The 21623-nt window shown below is 42.5% G+C and overlaps 1 protein-coding gene across 1 annotated transcript in view; it reads right to left on the bottom strand.

Moving 5' to 3' along the window:
- Nucleotides 1-11053: 11053 nt before the first annotated feature.
- LOC126235432 (hexamerin-like) overlaps nt 11054-21623 on the bottom strand; it is a 71447-nt gene continuing 60877 nt past the window's right edge. The window contains exon 9 of the mRNA XM_049944155.1: nt 11054-11457. Within this exon, the coding sequence (XP_049800112.1) occupies nt 11054-11457 (404 nt within the window). The remainder of the gene's footprint in view (nt 11458-21623) is intronic.

The raw sequence follows: 21623 nt of genomic DNA, 5'->3' as shown, positions 1-21623 counted from the left end.
TTTGCAAAACATTTTACCTGGGTCAGGCGACAGACCGCAGCAAATATGGTTAGATGGCGGAAATTGGGTGGAGGAAGCCATTTAAGAACGACTGCTGTAATCTGAGCTTTTGTGCAAATGGTGGGATGGTCATAAAACTCCAAGCATTCTCATGTTAGAAGGTGGGACGATACAGACAGAGTGGCTGGTGCGTGTGAAGCAAGACTATAACTCCCCTGACGACAGGAAGTCGCATAGTTCTTTTAGCGAGTGGTAAAAACATATATTTCGTGGTGACGACAGTTTGGGAGGCTTAACAGCCTTCTTTCAGAAATTGAAAGTGGTCGGCCTGGAAAAATTAGATCTCTCCACAAAAAAAGGGACTGTGGTCCCGTATAGGTAGACATTTTTTGCCAAAACATGGCCATGCTCATCATGAGAATGACGCCTCCCTAGTCTAAAATGTTCTTTTTGCAACAAGAGAGATTTTGAGTCACTGATTGGCTCCTCTCAGGATCTGTGAAGAACAGGTTTGCTCCCCCAGCGTGGGAACCCCGGTGTTTTGTCTGGATTGGCTACCAGACCAACACAACAGTTAAGACACGAGATTCAATGAGTAGAGGTCAGTTCATTTGGTTTGCACAAAGTGAAGACTTTTTTTTTTACTCAAATTCGCCACTGTTATGATTCATACTCCCACAACTACTGACCATTTTTTATTTTTTTATGGTAATACATGAATACACCAATAATTTGTGGTTCAATCTTACCAAATTAGTTAATTTCATTAGTAAAATGAGTTCTGAGAGGACCCACAGACATAGGCAACGAAAGTTCCAAGAGTAAATTCGCTAAGTTCATAAATATCAAGGAAGGAAAATGTCAAGGAAGGAAATGGAGACTATCAACGAATAATGCTAGTAATAATAATAATGTTGTTGTTGTTATTGTGGTCTTCAATCCTGAGACTGATTTGATGCAGCTCTCCATGCTACTCTATCCTGTGCAAGCCTACATCCTTCTGAATCTGCGTAGCGTAATCATCTCTAGGTCTCCCCCTCTACGATTTTTACCCTCCACGCTGCCCTCCAATACTAAATTGGTGATCCCTTGATGCCTCAGAACATGTCCTACCAACCGACCCCTTCTTCTAGTCAAGTTGTGCCACAAACTCCTCTTCTCCCCAATTCTACTCACTACCTCCTCATTACTTATATGATCTACCCATCTAATCTTCAGGATTCTTCTGTAGCACCACATTTCGAAAGCTTCTATTCACTTCTTGCCCAAGCTACTTACCGTCCATGTTTCACTTCCATACATGGCTACACTCCATACAAATACTTTCAGAAACGACTTCCTGGCACTTAAATCTAAAGTTTCAAAATTGTAATGTTACTCATGTAAAGATTTAAGCGCAGTTGTTGTTGTTGTGGTCTTCAGTCCAGAGACTGGTCTGATGCAGCTCTCCATGCTACTCTATCCTGTGCAAGGTTCTTCATCTCCCAGTACCTACTGCAACCTACATCCTTCTGAATCTGTTTAGTGTATTCATCTCTTGGGCTCCCTCTACGATTTTTACCCTCCACGCTGCTTTCCAATACTAAATTGGTGATCCCTTGATGCCTCAGAATACACCCTAGCAACCGTTCCCTTCTTCTAGTCAAGTTGTGCCACAAATTTCTCTTCTCTGCAATTCTGTTCAATACCTCCTCATTAGTTATGTGATCTTCTGTAGCACCAAATTTCGAAAGCTTCTATTCTCTTCTTGTCCAGACTATTTATCGTCCATGTTTCACTTCCATACATGGCTACACTCCATACAAATACTTTCAGAAACGACTTCCTGACACTTAAATCTATACTCGATGTTAACAAATTTCTCTTCATCAGAAACGCTTTCCTTACCATTGCCAATCGGTATTTTATATCCGCTCTACTTCGACCATCATCAGTTATTTTGCTCCCCAAATAGCAAATCTCCTTTACTAATTTAAGTGTCTCATTTCCTAATCTAGTTCCCTCAGCATCACCCCTCTTAATTCGACTACATTCCATTATCCTCGTTTTGCTTTTGTTGATGTTCACCTTATACCTTCCTTTCATGACACTGTCCATTCCATTCAACAGCTCCTCCAAGTCCTTTGCTGCCTCTAACAGAATTACAATGTCATCGGCAAACCTCAAAGTTTTTATTTCTTCTCCATGGATTTTAATACCTACTCCGAATTTTTCTTTTGTTTCATTTACTGCTTGCTCAATATACAGATTGAATAATATCGGGGAGAGGCAACAACCCTGTCTCACTCCCTTCTCAACCACTGCTTCCGTTTCATACCCCTCGACTCTTATAACTGCCTTCTGGTTTCTGTACAAGTTGTAAATAGCCTTTCGCTCCCTGTATTTTACCCCTGCCACCTTCAGAATTTGAAAGAGAGTATTCCAGTCAACATTGTCAAAAGCTTTCTCTAAGTCTACAAATCCTAGAAACGTAGGTTTGCCCTTTCTTAATCTAGCTTCTAAGATAAGTCGTAGGGTCAGTATTCCCTCACGTGTTCCAATATTTCTACGGAATCCATACTGATCTTCCCCGAGGTCGGCTTCTACGAGTTTTTCCATTCGTCTGTAAAGAATTCGCCTTAGTATTTTGCATCTGTGACTTATTAAACTGATAGTTCGGTAATTTTCACATCTGTGAACACCTGCTTTCTTTGGGAATGGAATTATTGTATTCTTCTTGAAGTCTGAGGGTATTTCGCCTGTCTCATACATTTTACTCACCAGATGGTAGAGTTTTGTCAGGACTGGCTCTCCCAAGGCTGTCAGTAGTTCTAATGGAATGTTGTCTACTCCCGGGGCCTTGTTCCGACTTAGGTCTTTCAGTGCTCTGTCAAACTCTTCACGCAGTATCACATCTCCCATTTCATCTTCATCTACATCCTCTTCCATTTCCATAATATTGCCCTGAAGTACCTCGCCCTTGTATAGACACTCTATGTATTCCTTCCACCTTTCTGCTTTCCCTTCTTTGCTTAGAACTGGGTTTCCATCTGAGCTCTTGATATTCATGCAAGTGGTTCTCTTTTCTCCAAAGTTCTCTGTAATTTTCCTGTAGGCAGTATCTATCTTACCCCTAGTGAGATAACCCACTACATCCATACATTTGTCCTCTAGCCCTCCCTGTCGATCTCATTTTTGAGACGTTTGTATTCCTTTTTGCGTGCTTCATTTACTGCATTTTTATATTTCCTTCTTTGATCGGTTAAATTCAATATTTATTCTGTCACCCAAGGATTTCTACTAACCCTCGTCTTTTAACCTACTTGATCCTCTGCTGCCTTCACTATTTCGTTCCTGAAAGCTACCCATTCTTCTTCTACTGTATTTCTTTCCCCCATTCTTGTCAATTGTTCTCTTATGCTCCCTCTGAAACTCTGTACAACCTCTGGTTTAGTCAGTTTATCCAGGTCCCATCTCGTTAAATTCCCACCTTTTTGCAGTTTCTTCAGTTTTAATCTACAGTTCATAACCAATAGGGTGGTCAGAGTTCACATCTGTCCCTGGAAATGTCTTGCAATTTAAAACTTGGTTCCTAAATCTCTGTCATACCATTATATAATCTATCTGAAAGCTGTCAGTATCTGCAGGCGTCTTCCAAGTATACAATCTTATTTTCTTTATGTAAAGACAAATGTTCAAATGTGTGTGAATTCTTAAGGGACCAAATTGCTGAGGTCATCATTCCCTAAACTTACACACTACGTAAGCTAACTTAAAGTAACTTATGCTAAGAACAACACACACACCTATGCCCGAGGGAGGACTCGAACCTCCGGCGGGAGGGGCCTCTCAATCCGTGACATAGCGCCTCAAACCAGACGGCCACTCCGCGCGGCTTGTAAAGACAATAACATTTAGCATCACTCGGTGATCTGTTTGCATGCCTGCTGATAAGTGTTGACATAACATGCACTTTTTTCACGGGTAACTGCTTCTTTTTCTTAATTTTTAAAGGCTTGTCACACTGTAATCGTTCCTCACCTAACTCTTGCCCACATGCAAGTTCGGTTCCACAGGGTATCACTGCCTCTCGTTGACCAAAATTATTAACACACACAGGAATATTAATCTTGTTTCCCACAACATCTATTTCCCTCTCACTTCTTTCCACGTGGATCTGAAGGTTGACAAGAATGTCGTTCTGGCTGAACGGATCAACCAGAAAGACAGATCTCGGCTGCTGTCGAGTTCTGACGCCGATGCAGAGAAATCTTCTCTTACCACCTTTAATATTGTAATCAGAGTGGTAACTTTCAACATTCAAGTCCACGATCTGAAGGTACCTGGGAAACAGTGCTTTTGTCACGGATTTCTAGCGGCTCGGGGGCGCGAGCACTTCTGCCGAAAACAGTGAGTTTGGTCACTGTATCGAACTGTTTGTGTGCCGTGATCTATCACACCTCTATTCTGGTGTAGGAAATCATTCTCTAAAATAATATCAAAATATGTCCTGTTCTTCCTCACAAGTTCCACATTCCAATGGTAATTGCTGTTGTCAGTTTGTAACTCTAAAGAGGATATACCCGCTGGTATTATAGCTTCATCGCCTGATCCCCTGATGTGACAACGTGCCGGTTTCAGCGCTGGCTTATCACTATCAAACAAAAACTAAACACTTACCTTCACACCTGTCTCAGTCAAAATACTGACAGTTTTCCCTTGGAGTTTCGGCTCTAATATTATATTAGCCACCTCATCTACATCCTTGTAGTGGACCGGGATTATTGTTTTAACAGGGGGCGGCACTGGATGGCGGGAGCAGAACCCTCGCCCATTTCCCCGTTGTGGTTCGTCGTATCGTCTGCAATCATTCCTTTGCCGATTGTACTGCCCTCGCCTCTGGGGACAGCAATTGCTAAAGCGTCCTGTCTATTGACAATTCGGGCAAAAAGGCGCCCTACACCGAACAGCAGGGTGTCCGAGTTTTCCGCAACGCCCACAATGTGCATCACAAGAAAACATTTGGCACGGCTCCATACTACACGACAGCATGGATTCACATCTTTCAGCCTCTTCGGGCAGCATCGCTACCCCAGCAGCTTCATGCAATGACGTGAGCGATGCCATTGTCACCTCACTACCAATTTGTGGGAGGTATATTCCTGCAAATGCCTCAAATTCTTCACCCGTCTTTTGCCGGAGTGTGGACGGCTTGTATTTGCAATAACTCACTACTCAGTTATTGGAATATATTCTTGGTAATCCGTGCCCCAATGCATCGAATGTTACTTCATCTCTCAAGCATCTTTGGATTCCACGCATTACGAGTATCACCTAACAGTTTTAAATTTGTAACACATAACTGAAAATCATCAGGCCAGGAACAAAAATGACCGGTATCATTGATTTTTCCCTGAAAGGTGTGTACATTTTCATCGGTCTGGCCTACAAATGACGGGATTAATGTATCTGGGGGTAAACTCTCTGCAACAGCTGGCGGCTGTTTTATTTTTTGCTGTCCTACCGTGAGATTCCTGATTCTATCTCAGAGCACGCTCAGCCAGTCACTGTCATTGATCTCAAACGTTGTTCTTTAATTATGAATTCGACTTCTTCCTCACTAGGGAGTTATTCACCCTCATCACTAACATTATGCAGGAAGGTACGACGGCTACTCGGAAAGTAAGGTCCGATCGGGCGCGAAATGGAAACCACAGTGAAAGTCCGATGAAGTTTTGCACAGATGTTTCGGGCAATGTCTCTAGTATGTCCGAAGATCGCGTCACATCTGTCTTTTCAGTTCTGAGCGCACAGTGAATACATAAGTAAGAGGATACTGAAGTGTCGGCAGAAGTGCCAACACCGTGTTGTTTGAGGAAGCCGAAATGCACGCTATAAACTCACGCAGGCTGGCGTGAGGTCTGAAACAGGATACGTAATGAATGCTATAAAGAAAAGCACGTAGCTTCTGGAATACTTAACTTTAATCCATAATTGGTGAACATTGGTCTTGTTACTGTACATGCTTCATTAGATACATAGCAAAGGAGAAATGGCGCCTTGGTAGGTCGTAGCAATTGACTTAGCTGAAGGCTATGCTAACTATCGTCTCGGCAAATGACAGCGTAATTCTCAGTGAACCTTTACTAGCAACGTCGGCTGTACAACTGGGGCGAGTGCTAGTAAGTCTCTCTAGACCTACCGTGTGGCGGCGCTCGGTCTGCAATTACTGACAGTGGCGACACGCGGGTCCGACGTATACTAATGGACCGCGGCCGATTTAAAACTACCACCTAGCAAGTGTGGTGTCTGGCGGTGACACCACAGATACAATGCCCTCCTTCTGTGTAGCGAGGAGGAAGCGACTGTGCCTTCCTTCTCTGGTTTCTTTACTACTAACCTGGTGTCTTGCTCCTTCAGTTGTCCCTCGTCGCAGTAGTAGCGCTCAGGTCCCAGGTTCAATGTAGGTTTGTGCTCCTGCTGAAATTGGGTGTGTCGGGATGCCAGTTGTTGAATGTTAACAACGTTTTGTAATATAATCGTTTTAATGAAGAATATACTAAAATGTAAAATAATGTAGAATAAGCCGTAGCCAATCGGATGGACGCTTTCAGGAAAGGGAACTGCACTAGTCAATTGAGCGAGTATGTTCGGCGCGCGGGAAAAGCTGCCGGGGACGGGCAGAGGGAGTGCTGGTGCAGACGCGAAAGCGGACAGTTCGGCTGGAGACACCAAAAGGTACAGTACGGATTGAGACGCAAAAACGGACAGTCGGTATTTAGGCAGCTAGGATCGCGGGATTAGACTCTGAGCGGTGAGCAGCCGCGCGCCTGTTGTGAACTTTTCATGTAAATATCGAGGTGGACTATTGGACTTGTGTTTCGCGATAAGATTGTGAATGATCGAACTGTGTTACATGGATTTGCGCTCGAGTGTAATAGAAATTCTAAATACTACCCCCTTGCTGTTATTCTAACCAAATCGCAACTGTGTGGCTTACATCATTTACAGGTCGTTAATTTAGCTGCCGATATTATTATTACTGTTACTAGATGTTACATTAACTTTGTTTCACTCAATTTTGCAAACTTGCCATCAGCCACACAATTTAACAAAGGGGTCACAAGTGTCTAATTTAGGGCGTGTAATGCGACACATGCGGTGTAACGCCTATACGAGTTTGAGCCAAGACATTTCGACGAAGAGGAACCGCAGGTGAGCCCGAACATCTTTGGGATGTTAGCTCGCAGTGAGAAGAGCCGACCGGACTTCCCCGTCCACGCTCCTCCGCTTGTCCCAGGGCTCCACGTGATTGATTCCGTTCCCGTGATTCGTTTCGTCGCATACGATTCGTCGGTTGACAGTGTCAATCATGCTTAACCGTGGCGTTACTTTGTCAGCACAATTTCAATCATCCATCACGTGAAGAGTGCGTGCACTGGATGGCATATGGCTAACATCCAATGTCACCCAACCCAGGCACTACTGCAGCTAAGGAAAAAATCCAGCCACGGACGAAAATTTAAAAAATAAATCAGTTTGTTGCGTATTACGCCCACCCGCCTTGTACTGCGTATTGCTCCGATTTTTTTGTACCTTGGAACATTTCTCTATACCTGGTTCAAAATGGTTCAAATGGCTCTGAGCACTATGGGACTCAACTGCTGTGGTCATCAGTCCCCTAGAATTAGAACTACTTAAACCTAACTAACCTAAGGACATCACACACATCCATGCCCAAGGCAGGATTCGAACCTGCGACCGTAGCAGTCTCACGGTTCCGGACTGCGCGCCTAGAACCGCGAGACCACCGCGGCCGGCTCTCTATACCTGGAAAAAACCTTAACTTACTGGAGCAATTCTTGTAATTTCACAGAAACAATACGACGCATAAATCATGAAAGCCATCATTTAAAAATGGAATAAGAAAATCTATTAAACTTCTGTTACAGAACTGGTTACAGGCGAAAAGTTTGAGAAGTGTCTCGAAGTCCCCTACTTATGGCGTCATGGTAGGAAACTGATGTCCACATACAAAAAGTCTGAACAAGGTCCCCATGTCGAAGGTTCGAGTCCTCCTTCGGGCATGGGTGTACGTGTTGACCTTAGCGTAAGTTAGTTTAAGTTAAATTAAGTAGTGTGTAAAGCTTAGGGACCGATGTCCTCAGCAGTTTGGTCCCATAGGACCTCACCACAAATTTCCAATTCTAAACAAGGAAGGAATTTACTGGCTATGCTTAATATGTTTGTATGCACAGTATAGGATGTAGTCTCGTTTAGGAATACAGCAACGGCCTGCACGATCCCGAGAGACACGAAAGTTTACGGTGGAAACTTTTTACATGTACTTTGGTGGGAACATGACCAAAATGAGCAACAAGTAACGATCTATTGAGCTAATATATATACAAGGTGCTCCAGTGATAGTGACCGGGCCAAATATCTCACGAAGTAAGCATCAAACGAAGAAACTACAAAGAACGAAACTCGTATAGCTTGAAGGGGGAAACCAGATGGCGCTATGGTTGGCCCGCTAGATGGCGCTGCCATAGGTCAAACGGACATCAACTGCGTTTTCTAAAATAGGAACCACCATTTTTTATTACATATTCGTGTAGTACGTAAATAAATATGAATGTTTTAGTTGGACCACTTTTTTCGCTTTGTGATAGATGGCGCTGTAATAGTCACAAACGTATAAGTACGTGGTATCACGTAACATCCGACAGTGCGGACGGTATTTGCTTCGTGATACATTACCCGTTTTAAAATGGACCGTTTACCAATTGCGGAAAAGGACGATATTGTGTTGATGTATGGCTATTGTGATCAAAATGCCCAACGGGCGTGTGCTATGTATGCTGCTTGGTATCCTGGAAGACATCATCCAAGTGTCCGGACCGTTCGCCGGATAGTTACGGTATTTCAGGAAACAGGAAGCGTTCAGCCATATGTGAAACGTCAACCACGACCTGCAACAAATGATGATGCCCAAGTAGGTGTTTTAGCTGCTGTCGCCGCTAATACGCACATCAGTAGCAGACAAATTGCGCGAGAATCGGGAATCTCAAAAACGTCGGTGTTGATGAGAATGCTACACCAACATCGATTGCACCCGTACCATATTTCTATGCACCAGGAATTCCATGGCGACGACTTTGAACTTCGTGTACAGTTCTGCCACTGGGCACAAGAGAAATTACGGGATAATGACAGATTTTTTGCACGCGTCCTATTTAGCGACGAAGCGTCATTCACCAACAGCGGTAACGTAAACCGGCATAATATGCACTACTGGGCAACGGAAAATCCACGATGGCTGCGACAAGTGGAACATCAGCGACCTTGTCGCTTTAACGTATGGTGCGGTATCATGGGAGGAAGGATAATTGCCGGCCGAAGTGGCCGTGCGGTTAAAGGCGCTGCAGTCTGGAACCGCAAGACCGCTACGGTCGCAGGTTCGAATCCTGCCTCGGGCATGGATGTTTGTGATGTCCTTAGGTTTGTTAGGTTTAACTAGTTCTAAGTTCTAGGGGACTAATGACCTCAGCAGTTGAGTCCCATAGTGCTCAGAGCCATTTTTTTTTTTTTTTTGAAGGATAATTGGCCCCCATTTTATCGATGGCAATCTAAATGGTGCAATGTATGATGATTTCCTACGTAATGTTCTACCGATGTTACTACAAGATGTTTCACTGCACGACAGAATTGGCGATCCACTCCCAACATGATAGTTGTCCGGCACATAGCTCGAGGGCGGTTGAAGCGGTATTGAATAGCATATTTCAAGACAGGTGGATTGGTCGTCGAAGCACCATACCGTGGCCCGCACGTTCACCGGATCTGAAGTCCCCGGATTTCTTTCTGTGGGAAAAGTTGAAGGATATTTCGTATCGTGATCCACCGACAAAGCCTGACAACATGCGTCAGCTCATTGTCAATGCATGTGCGAACATTACGGAAGGCGAACTACTCGTTTTGAGAGGAATGTCGTTACACGTATTGCCCTCGCTGTTGAGAGGAATGTCGTTACACGTATTGTCAAATGCACTGAGGTTGACGGATATCCTTTTGAGAATTTATTGCATTAATGTGGTATTTAAAGGTAATCACGCTGTAACAGCATGCGTTCTCAGAAATGATAAGTTCACAAAGGTACATGTATCACATTGGAACAACCGAAATAAAATGTTCAAACGTACCTACGTTCTGTATTTTAATTTTAAAAACCTACCTGTTACCAACTGTTCGTCTAAAATTGTGAGCCATATTTTTGTGACTATTACTGCGCCATTTCTCAGAAAGCGAAAGAAGTGGTCCAACTAAAACATTCATATTTCTTTAAGTACTACACGAAAAGGTAATAAAAAATGGGGGTTCCTATTTTTAAAAAACGCATTTGATATCCGTTTAACCTATGGGAGCGCCATCTAGCGGGCCAACCACAGCGCCATCCGGTTTCCCCCATCAAGCTATACAAGTTTCGTTCTTTGTAGTTTTTTCGTTTGACGCTTATTTCTTGAGATATTTGGCCCGGTCACGATCAATGGACCACCCTGTATATACATATCAAAAACCATGGAAGATCGTTTTCTTTCAGAACAATACAGTGTGCATAAGTAATCATATTAACATGAGTATGTTCGAGTACTTCTTGAAAAGAAAAAAGGAAGCAATAATTCATTAAAGTGTATCTTTTGGATGTATGGACAACGATTGTAACGAACACAGACGAGAAGCTAAATGAGTAAGTCTTACATTTAATCCACAGGCTGGAATTTTTGAATGAGTTTAGTGTTGCTACCCACTGGATAAATGACAGAACTGTTCTTTTAATAAAATCACTGCTGAATCATTTCACCATCCTGTCCGAATTACCACATCATCTCTGGTGACATTGATACTGAAATGTCATGCAACAATAATTAAAAGAAAAGTTTGGTAAAAAGGGTAATGAAATAATACAGTAATCAGACGATCAAACAACTTTAGTTTATTGAATTACTACCAAAGTCACAGCATCCACACACTCAGCCTATACACGCTTTAATTTGGCAGGCATCAGTGCGGAGCTTCAGATCCTAACGATCTCGTCGGCGTTCCTGTGGAAGACGACAGTTTCGCCGAAAAACGAGTTGGGCACGTTAAACTCCAGCTCATCGATGGGCCTGTCGAATGGGAATAGGGAGTTTTTGGGGCACATGTTGTCGATGACTGGGTCAGTGTTTCTGATGCTCCTGGGTGAGCACTGGCTGATGATGACGTAGGTGCAGAGCGGGAGACCTTCTCGGGTTCCACGCGGCAGCACCAGGCGGTCCACGTCTCCGAACATGCGCGAGATGTAGTCGGGGAGCCGCTGTGTCCCACCAGCGAGGGCGGCCTCCGTAGCTTCGTACAGCTTGTTGTAGCTGACCGGGAGCTGGCTGTACGAGCTGATGTCCTTCGACTTCCTCAGCAGCTCATTCACTCCCTGTTTCACTGCAAAAAGAGTTACGTGGATTGAGCATAAGCTGAAGAAAGACGAAAGTAAGGAGCAGTAGTAGAAATGAGATTGGCGATGAACTTAACATCAAAAGTAGGGACCAATTCACTGAAGGAATCCTGCTGCCACTGAAGAAAAATAACACATGACAAGCCGCGCGGAGTAGCCGAGCGGAGTAGCCGCGCGGTTTAATGGCGCCTTGCCACAGGTCAAGCGGCTCCACCTGTCGGAGATTCGCGTCCTCCCTCGGGCAAGGGTGTGTATGTTGTTCTTAGTGTATGTTAGTTTAAGTTAGATTAAGTAGTGTGTAAGCCTAGGGACCAATGACATCAGCAGTTTAGTCCCATACGAACTTACCACAAATTTCCAATTCTTCTAACACATGACAGTCGAAACAAGAGTGGCTCAAATGGTTCAAATGGCTCTGAGCACCATGGGACTTAACATCTGAGGTCATCAGTCCCCTAGAACTTAGAACTACTTAAACCTAACTAACCTAAGGATATTACACACATCCATGCCCGAGGCAGGATTCGAACCTGCGACCGTGGTGGTCTCGCGCGGTTCCAGACTGAAGCGCCTAGAACCGCACGGCCACAACGGCCGACACGAAACAAGAACTGCAAAGCAGATCAGCATAGGCAAAGGAGACACTCATGGCCAAAAGAGGTCTACTAGTAACAGCCATCGGTCTAAATTTGAGGAAGAAATATCTGATAATATATTTTTGGGGCACAACGTTGTACAGAAATCTGTTGGAAAACCAGGAAGGAAAACAATCGAAGCATCTGAGCTGTGGTTCTATAGAAGCATGTTGAAAATGAGATGGGCAGATAAGAATATTGTAAGTTCTCTCAGAATCAACATGAAAAGCAATATGTGGAAAATATTGACAAGAAGAAGGTAAAGGATGATAGCAGTGGTGGGGAAATGAGAGTATAGTTGAAGCATGCGTTGCTGTGAGATTTTTGATAATGTCACCCGATGATATCTTGCAACGCTTCCAGACAATTCCCAGTCCCCCTAAAATCCTAGATGGCGGAAGCAGGCAGTAAGTTTAAAAAAAAATTTAAAAACTTAAAATTTAAAAACATTAAAATATCTTATCCTCAAATGATGAGAAATTCCAACAAATCCAATATGTCCATTTGTGTTAACCTTTTCAGAGTTCAAAAACTAATGAAATATATCCATTCAGTAGCTTTGTACCCGTGGTCTAGGGGTAGCGCCTTTGATTCATAATCAGAACGTCTTCGGTTCCGGGTTAGATACTCGCCACTGCCTAAATGTTGATAAATAATCAGCATTGGCGGCCGAAGACTTCCGGCATAAGAAGTCAGCTTCATTCTGCCAACGGCCTTGTCAAAGAGGGCGAAGGAGCGGATAGAGGTTCAGGGCACTCTCTTGTCCTAGGGGTGGGAAATTGCCCCTAAAAGCGGAAGAATCAGCAATGATCAACGACATGAGGTTGCAGAAGGCAATGGAAACCACACGTAACGTGTATCCACAGGACATGTGGCCTGTAATTGAAGAAGTGTCATGATGATCTCTCCATTGGCAAAAGATTCCGGAATAGTCCCCCATTCGGATCTCCGGGAGGGGACTGCCAAGTGGGAGGTTACCATGAGAAAAAGATTGAATAATCAACGAAAGGATAACGTTCTACGAGTCGGGGCGTGGAATGTCAGAAGCTTGAACGTGGTAGGGAAACTAGAAAATCTGAAAAGGGAAATGCAAAGGCTCAATCTAGATATAGTAGGGGTCAGTGAAGTGAAGTGGAAGGAAGACAAGGATTTCTGGTCAGATGAGTGTCGGGTAATATCAACAGCAGCAGAAAATGGTATAACAGGTGTGGGATTCGTTATGAATAGGAAGGTAGGGCAGAGGGTGTGTTACTGTGAACAGTTCAGTGACCGGGTTGTTCTAATCAGAATCGACAGCAGACCAACACCGACAACGATAGTTCAGGTATACATGCCGACGTCGCAAGCTGAAGATGAACAGATAGAGAAAGTGTATGAGGATATTGAAAGGGTAATGCAGTATGTAAAGGGGGACGAAAATCTAATAGTCATGGGCGACTGGAATGCAGTTGTAGGGGAATGAGTAGAAGAAAAGGTTACAGGAGAATATGGGCTTGGGACAAGGAATGAAAGAGGAGAAAGACTAATTGAGTTCTGTAACAAGTTTCAGCTAGTAATAGCGAATACCCTGTTCAAGAATCACAAGAGGAGGAGGTATACTTGGAAAAGGCCGGGAGATACGGGAAGATTTCAATTAGATTACATCATGGTCAGACAGAGATTCCGAAATCAGATACTGGACTGTAAGGCGTACCCAGGAGCAGATATAGACTCAGATCACAATATAGTAGTGATGAAGAGTAGGCTGAAGTTCAAAACATTAGTCAGGAAGAATCAATACGCAAAGAAGTGGGATATAGAAGTACTAAGGAATGACGAGATACGTTTGAAGTTCTCTAACGCTGTAGATACAGCAATAAGGAATAGCGCAGTAGGCAGTACAGTTGAAGAGGATTGGACATCTCTAAAAAGGGCCATCACAGAAGTTGGGAAGGAAAACATAGGTACAAAGAAGGTAGCAGCGAAGAAACCATGGGTAACAGAAGAAATACTTCAGTTGATTGATGAAAGGGGGAAGTACAAACATGTTCCGGGAAAATCAGGAATACAGAAATACAAGTCGCTGAGGAATGAAGTAAATAGGAAGTGCAGGGAAGCTAGGACGAAATGGCTGCAGGAAAAATGTGAAGACATCGAAAAAGATATGACTGTCGGAAGGACAGACTCAGCATACAGGAAAGTCAAAACAACCTTTGGTGACATTAAAAGCAACGGTGGTAACATTAAGAGTGCAACGGGAATTCCACTGTTAAATGCAGAGGAGAGAGCAGATTGGTGGAAAGAATACATTGAAAGCCTCTAGGAGGGTGAAGATTTGTCTGATGTGATAGAAGAAGAAACAGGAGTCGATTTAGAAGAGATAGGGGATCCAGTATTAGAATCGGAATTTAAAAGAGCTTTGGAGGACTTACGGTCAAATAAGGCAGAAGGGATAGATAACATTCCATCAAAATTTCTAAAATCATTGGGGGAAGTGGCAACAAAACGACTATTCACGTTGGTGTGTAGAATATATGAGTCTGGCGACATACCATCTGACTTTCTGAAAAGCATCATCCATACAATTCCGAAGACGGCAAGAGCTGACAAATGCGAGAATTATCGCACAATCAGCTTAACAGCTCATGCATCGAAGCTGCTTACAAGAATAATATACAAAAGAATGGAAAAGAAAATTGAGAATGCGCTAGGTGAAGATCAGTTTGGCTTTAGGAAAAGTAAAGGGACGAGAGAGGCAATTGTGACGTTACGGCTAATAATGGAAGCAAGGTTAAAGAAAAATCAAGACACTTTCATAGGATTTGTCGACCTGGAAAAAGCGTTCGACAATATAAAATGGTGCAAGCTGTTCGAGATTCTGAAAAAAGTAGGGGTAAGCTATAGGGAGGGACGGGTCATATACAATATCTACAACAACCAAGAGGGAATAATAAGAGTGGACGATCAAGAACGAAGTGCTCGTATTAAGAAGGGTGTAAGACAAGGCTGTAGCCTTTCGCCCCTACTCTTCAATCTGTACATCGAGGAAGCAATGATGGAAATAAAAGAAAGGTTCAGGAGTGGAATTAAAATACAAAGTGAAAGGATATCAATGATACTCTTCGCTGACGACATTGCTATCCTGAGTGAAAGTGAAGAAGAATTAAATGATCTGCTGAACGGAATGAACAGTCTAATGAGTACACAGTATGGTTTGAGAGTAAATCGGAGAAAGACGAAGGTAATGAGAAGTAGTAGAAATGAGAACAGCGAGAAACTTAACATCAGGATTGATGGTCACGAAGTCAATGAAGTTAAGGCATTCTGCTACCTAGGCAGTAAAATAACCAATGACGGACGGAGCAAGGAGGACATCAAAAGCAGACTCGCTATGGCAAAAAAGGCATTTCTGGCCAAGAGAAGTCTACTAATATCAAATACCAGCCTTAATTTGAGGAAGAAATTTCTGAGGATGTACGTCTGGAGTACAGCATTGTATGGTAGTGAAACATGGACTGTGGGAAAACCGGAACAGAAGAGAATCGAAGCATTTGAGATGTGGTGCTATAGACGAATGTTGAAAATTAGGTGGACTGATAAGGTAAGGAATGAGGAGGTTCTATGCAGAATCGGAGAGGAAAGGAATATGTGGAAAACACTGATAAGGAGAAGGGACAGGATGATAGGACATCTGCTAAGACATGAGGGAATGACTTCCATGGTACTAGAGGGAGCTGTAGAGGGCAAAAACTGTAGAGGAAGACAGAGATTGGAATATGTCAAGCAAATAATTGAGGACGTAGGTTGCAAGTGCTACTCTGAGATGAAGAGGTTAGCACAGGAAAGCAATTTGTGGCGGGTCGCATCAAACCAGTCATCAGACTGATGACCAAAAAAAAAAGTAGCAATTTCTTTGCTAAAGTGGTAGAAACATAAGAGTTCTATCATGGAGCACAACAAAGTGTGTCTTCCACATGAGGCGATTAATATTGTTCAGTCGCTTCTTAGCTCACTTCATAGCTCACCCCCGAGAAGTCCATTAATATTCCCCAATAAACATACCATGTAGCTAATTCCATACAATAAGTTGATAACATTTTGCATGAAATCCATACCAACAAGTCCATACACAATGCAGAGATCATCATTCTCAACCTAATTTAACTTGCCTGTCTCCTTGGGAAAATTTCCACTTTTAACAGAATTTCATCAGGACAGTAAAGCAATATAGCATGTGTGCTTGAATTCGACATAAGACACTCTAGCACATCTACATATCGAGTGAACCAAATTCTGTGTATAGTTGAAGTGTATGTAATTAAAAGTAGGATGCCTTCATGACGGTTTTGAGTAATATTTATCAAAAGATATATTTGGAAATTTCTCACATTTTGCTGTAACATAGCGATGTAAGTGGTAATATGTTACAATTTCTGCTGTAACATGGTGACGAGTAACGTGAAATGCCATGTACTCTCCACAAAGCGATAGCACAAGTTAGGATTATGAGCAGAAGATGACAAACGTTTTTCACACGGAGCAATCTGCTACGATTTTGCTGAAGCATAGTGATTTATGGAGCAGTTCCTTACAATTTTGATGTAGCATGGAGCAATTTATTACAGTTTTGTTCTAATATTGTGATGTACGAGTAACTTTAGGGAGTCTGGGATGTGGTCTCAGTCCAACATGATGTCTCCCAGTGTGATGTAATACTTCAAGCGGGGAAGACTTCCAATTTCACAATTGTCAAACCAATTTCAGACACTTTTGCTTCTAGTGCTGCTGAAACATTATCTTTGTATTTCTAAGAGGTCTGGCAGTAGTAGCAGTACCATGAATATAAGCTTTCTGCAGTTCACATCCCAATGTTTTTGTTGGCACCATTCTCTAAATGCACATTAAGCCTAGACATCACGTTCATGGCATAGACGGGTCACAATCTTTAATGCTGTCTTGTGTCTATAACTAAATTCAGTTATTCTTCCTATACTACATTTAGAAAACGAGGTTCTCCGTGTACAACATATGCTACCGGTAGCAGTTGATGTAGTATCACGATAACATGCCTGTAGTAAATTTGTGGCGATTTTCTCCATATTTACTGATGCATTGCTCTCTATTAGAATTAGTTAGGTCTCATATTATGGTTTATTAATACCCGATAACAGTAGCAGTCACACTGACTGCTACAGATGACTTCAGGACCAGTTGTGTGCCTAACATATAATCAGAAATTACCCTCCAAATAAGAGCCTGATAATGGTCAAATGTTGGATGAAGCTACAAGAAGCTGTAGGAGGAAATCTATCTCGTAAATCTTTCGTTTCATGACCATGCGTATTGCATAGTGATAATGGATTTGAGAATTATCTACATGAAACTATACCATACCACGACAATTACGGAGGAAAGACACTTAAATGATTGCAATTTTCGCTACCCCATCGGAAATGCTAAAAGGATCTTTAATACAAGCCGATTTTGACACAAAATCCACCGATTTTAACACAAAAGTAGCCAATTTAAACTCAAAACTGAGTGATTTCAGCGCAAAATAGACTTATTTAAGAATAAAACTGAAACACATATCTCCCTGTAGCTTAAATACCTGTGGAGAATAGACTACTGCCGAAAGCTCTATCAAATCTATTTCCTACTGAGGTCCACAACAATAGATTATGTAAAATACTAAATCTGCTGTGGAAACATGAAGATAAAAAGACATATAACTAACATGGGAATCCAGAATGGCTGAGAGATAGTTACCAAAGAATTCTGCACAAGCACTGTGAATCGAGTTGCACTCCCTGTGGACGTTAGAGCCTGTCAAGCGATGAAGTGAAGGACTGATGTGAATTACATTATTTCTCTGCCATATCTGGCATACTTGCAAGCAGCTTAAACAGGTACCTAGTCGGTCATTAGAATTTATGAGAGGAATCGCTTAAAAAACTGAAAGAACCAGAGGTTGTACAGAGTTTCAGGGAGAGCATAAGGGAACAATTGACAGGAATGGGGGAAAGAAATACAGTAGAAGAAGAATGGGTAGCTTTGAGGGACGAAATAGTGAAGGCAGCAGAGGATCAAATAGGTAAAAAGACGAAGGCTAGTAGAAAACCTTGGGTAACAGAAGAAATACTGAACGTAATTGATGAAAGGAGAAAATTTAAAAATCGAGTAAATGAAGCAGGCAAAAAGGAATACAAACGTCTCAAAAATGATATCGACAGGAAGTGCAAAATGGCTAAGCAGGGATGGCTAGAGGACAAATTTAAGGATGTAGAGGCTTATCTCACTAGGGGTAAGATAGATACTGCCCACAGGAAAATTAAAGAGACCTTTCGAGAAAGGAGAACCACTTGCACGAATATCAAGAGCTTTGACTGAAACCCACTTCTAAGCAAAGAAGGGAAAGCAGAAAGCTGGAAGGAGTATATAGAGGGTCTATACAAGGGCGATGTACTTGAGGACAATATTATGGAAATGGAAGAGGATGTAGATGAAGATGAAATGGGAGATATGATAATGCGTGAAGAGTTTGGCAGAGCACTGAAAGACCTGAAGCAAAGCCCCCGGAGTAGACCACATTCCATTAGAACTACTGACAGAGTTGGGAGAGCCTGTCCTGACAAAACTCTACCATCTGGTGAGCAAGATGTACGAAACAGGCGAAATACCCTCAGACTTCAAGAAGAATATAATAATTCCAATACCAAAGAAAGCAGGTGTTGACAGATGTGAAAATTACCGAACAATCAGTTTAATAAGCCACAGCTGCAAAATACTAACAGGAATTCTTTACAGACGAATGGAAAAACTGGTAGAAGCCGACCTCGGGGAAGATCAGTTTGGATTCCGTAGAAGTTCTGGAACACGTGAGGCAATACTGACCATACGACTTATCTTAGAAGAAAGATTAAGGAAAGGCAAACCTACGTTTCTAGCATTTGTAGACTTAGAGAGAGCTTTTGACAATGTTGATTGGAATACTCTCTTTCAAATTCTGAAGATAGCAGGGGTAAAATACAAGGAGCGAAAGGCTATTTACAATTTGTACAGAAAGCAGATGGCAGTTTTGAGTCGAGGTGTATGAAAGGGAAGCAGTGGTTGGGAAGGGAGTGAGACAGAGCTGTAGCCTATCCCCGATGTTATTCAATCTGTATATTGAGCAAGCAATAAAGGAAACGAAAGAAAAGTTCGGAGTAGGTATTAAAATCCATGGAGAAGAAATAAAAACTTTGAGGTTTGCCGATGACATTGTAATTCTGTCAGACAGCAAAGGACTTGGAAGAGCAGTTGAACGGAATGGACAGTGTCTTGAAGGGAGGGTATAAGATGAACAACAACAAAAGCAAAACGACGATAATGGAATGTAGTCGAATTAAGTCGGGTGATGCTGAGGGAATTAGATTAGGAAATGAGACACTTAAAGTAGTAAAGGAGTTTTGCTATTTAGGGAGTGAAATAACTGATGATGGTCGAAGTAGAGAGGATATAAAATGTAGACTGGCAATGGCAAGGAAATCGTTTTTGAAGAAGAGAAATTTGTTAACATCGAGTATAGATTTAAGTGTCAGGAAGTCGTTTCTGAATGTATTTGTATGGAGTGTAGCCATGTATGGAAGTGAAACATGGACGATAACCAGTTTGGACAAGAAGAGAATAGAAGCTTTCGAAATGTGGTGCTACAGAAAAATGCTGAAGATTAGATGGGTAGAACACATAACTAATGAGGAGGTATTGAATAGAATTGGGGAGAAGAGGAGCTTGTAGCACAACTTGACTAGAAGAAGGGATCGGTTGGTAGGACATGTTCTGAGACATCGAGGGATCACCAATTTAGTATTGGAGGGCAGCGTGGAGGGTAAAAATCGTAGAGGGAGACCAAGAGATGAATACACTAATCAGATTCAGAAGGATTTAGGCTGCAGTAGGTACTGGGAGATGAAGAAGCTTGCACAGGACAGAGTAGCATCGAGAGCTGCATCAAACCAGTCTCAGGACTGAAGACCACAACAACAACATAACCTTGTTTCACTTTCAGCTGCAGAGGCCATACGCTGGTTGCATACAAGTTTAGTTTATGTTTGATGCTTCTGTGAGTTGAAACCCCACACTGCTGCAACTTTTGATTTAGACTGGCTAGAGCCATTTTCTGGAGCTAATTTCAAATTTCTTTCGTTGATTTGTCACGCAAATAATTAGGCTACTGCTTGTTTAACTAGCCACCCTTTCCTCACATCAATTTTTTGTGGTGAATTTAAAAACATAGTACTTGGGCTTGAGAATTTAATAAATTTTCTGCTCTTAGGACAATTGCCCATCTTGGATCTTTCTAATGTCCTGCCAAGTTTTACTTAAGACAAGTGCTCATATTGTTTAATTTCTCACCACTTTAAACTTAGGACAATAATTGGCCTACCACCATTTTCCTCCCCATGAACCATGGACCTTGCCGTTGGTGGGGAGGCTTGCGTGCCTCAGCGATACAGATAGCCGTACCGTAGGTACAACCACAACGGAGGGGTATCTGTTGAGAGGCCAGACAAACGTGTGGTTCCTGAAGAGGGGCAGCAGCCTTTTCAGTAGTTGCAAGGGCAACAGTCTGGATGATTGACTGATCTGGCCTTGTAACAATAACCAAAACGGCCTTGCTGTGCTGGTACTGCGAACGGCTGAAAGCAAGGGGAAACTACGGCCGTAATTTTTCCCGAGGGCATGCAGCTTTACTGTATGATTAAATGATGATGGCGTCCTCTTGGGTAAAATATTCCGGAGGTAAAATAGTCCCCCATTCGGATCTCCGGGCGGGGACTACTCAAGAGGATGTCGTTATCAGGAGAAAGAAAACTGGCGTTCTACGGATCGGAGCGTGGAATGTCAGGTCCCTTAATCGGGCAGGTAGGTTAGAAAATTTGAAAAGGGAAATGGATAGGTTAAAGTTAGATATAGTGGGAATTAGTGAAGTTCGGTGGCAGGAGGAACAAGACTTCTGGTCAGGTGACTACAGGGTTATAAACACAAAGTCAAATAGGGGTAATGCAGGAGTAGGTTTAATAATGAATAGGAAAATAGGAACGCGGGTAAGCTACTACAAACAGCTTAGTGAACGCATTATTGTGGCCAAGATAGATACGAAGCCCACACCTACTACAGTAGTACAAGTTTATATGCCAACTAGCTCTGCAGATGACGAAGAAATTGAAGAAATGTATGATGAAATAAAAGAAATTATTCAGATAGTGAAGGGAGACGAAAATTTAATAGTCATGGGTGACTGGAATTCGAGTGTAGGAAAAGGGAGAGAAGGAAACATAGTAGGTGAATGTGGATTGGGGCTAAGAAATGAAAGAGGAAGCCGCCTGGTAGAATTTTGCACAGAGCACAACTTAATCATAGCTAACACCTGGTTTAAGAATCATGATAGAAGGTTGTATACATGGAAGAACCCTGGAGATACTAAAAGGTATCAGATAGATTATATAATGGTAAGACAGAGATTTAGGAACCAGGTTTTAAATTGTAAGACATTTCCA

Source organism: Schistocerca nitens, chromosome 2 (assembly GCF_023898315.1).
Source record: "Schistocerca nitens isolate TAMUIC-IGC-003100 chromosome 2, iqSchNite1.1, whole genome shotgun sequence".
NCBI lineage: Eukaryota > Metazoa > Arthropoda > Insecta > Orthoptera > Acrididae > Schistocerca > Schistocerca nitens.
The sequence above is the reverse complement of the archived record's forward strand: the minus strand, read 5'-3'. Positions and strand labels throughout refer to the sequence as shown.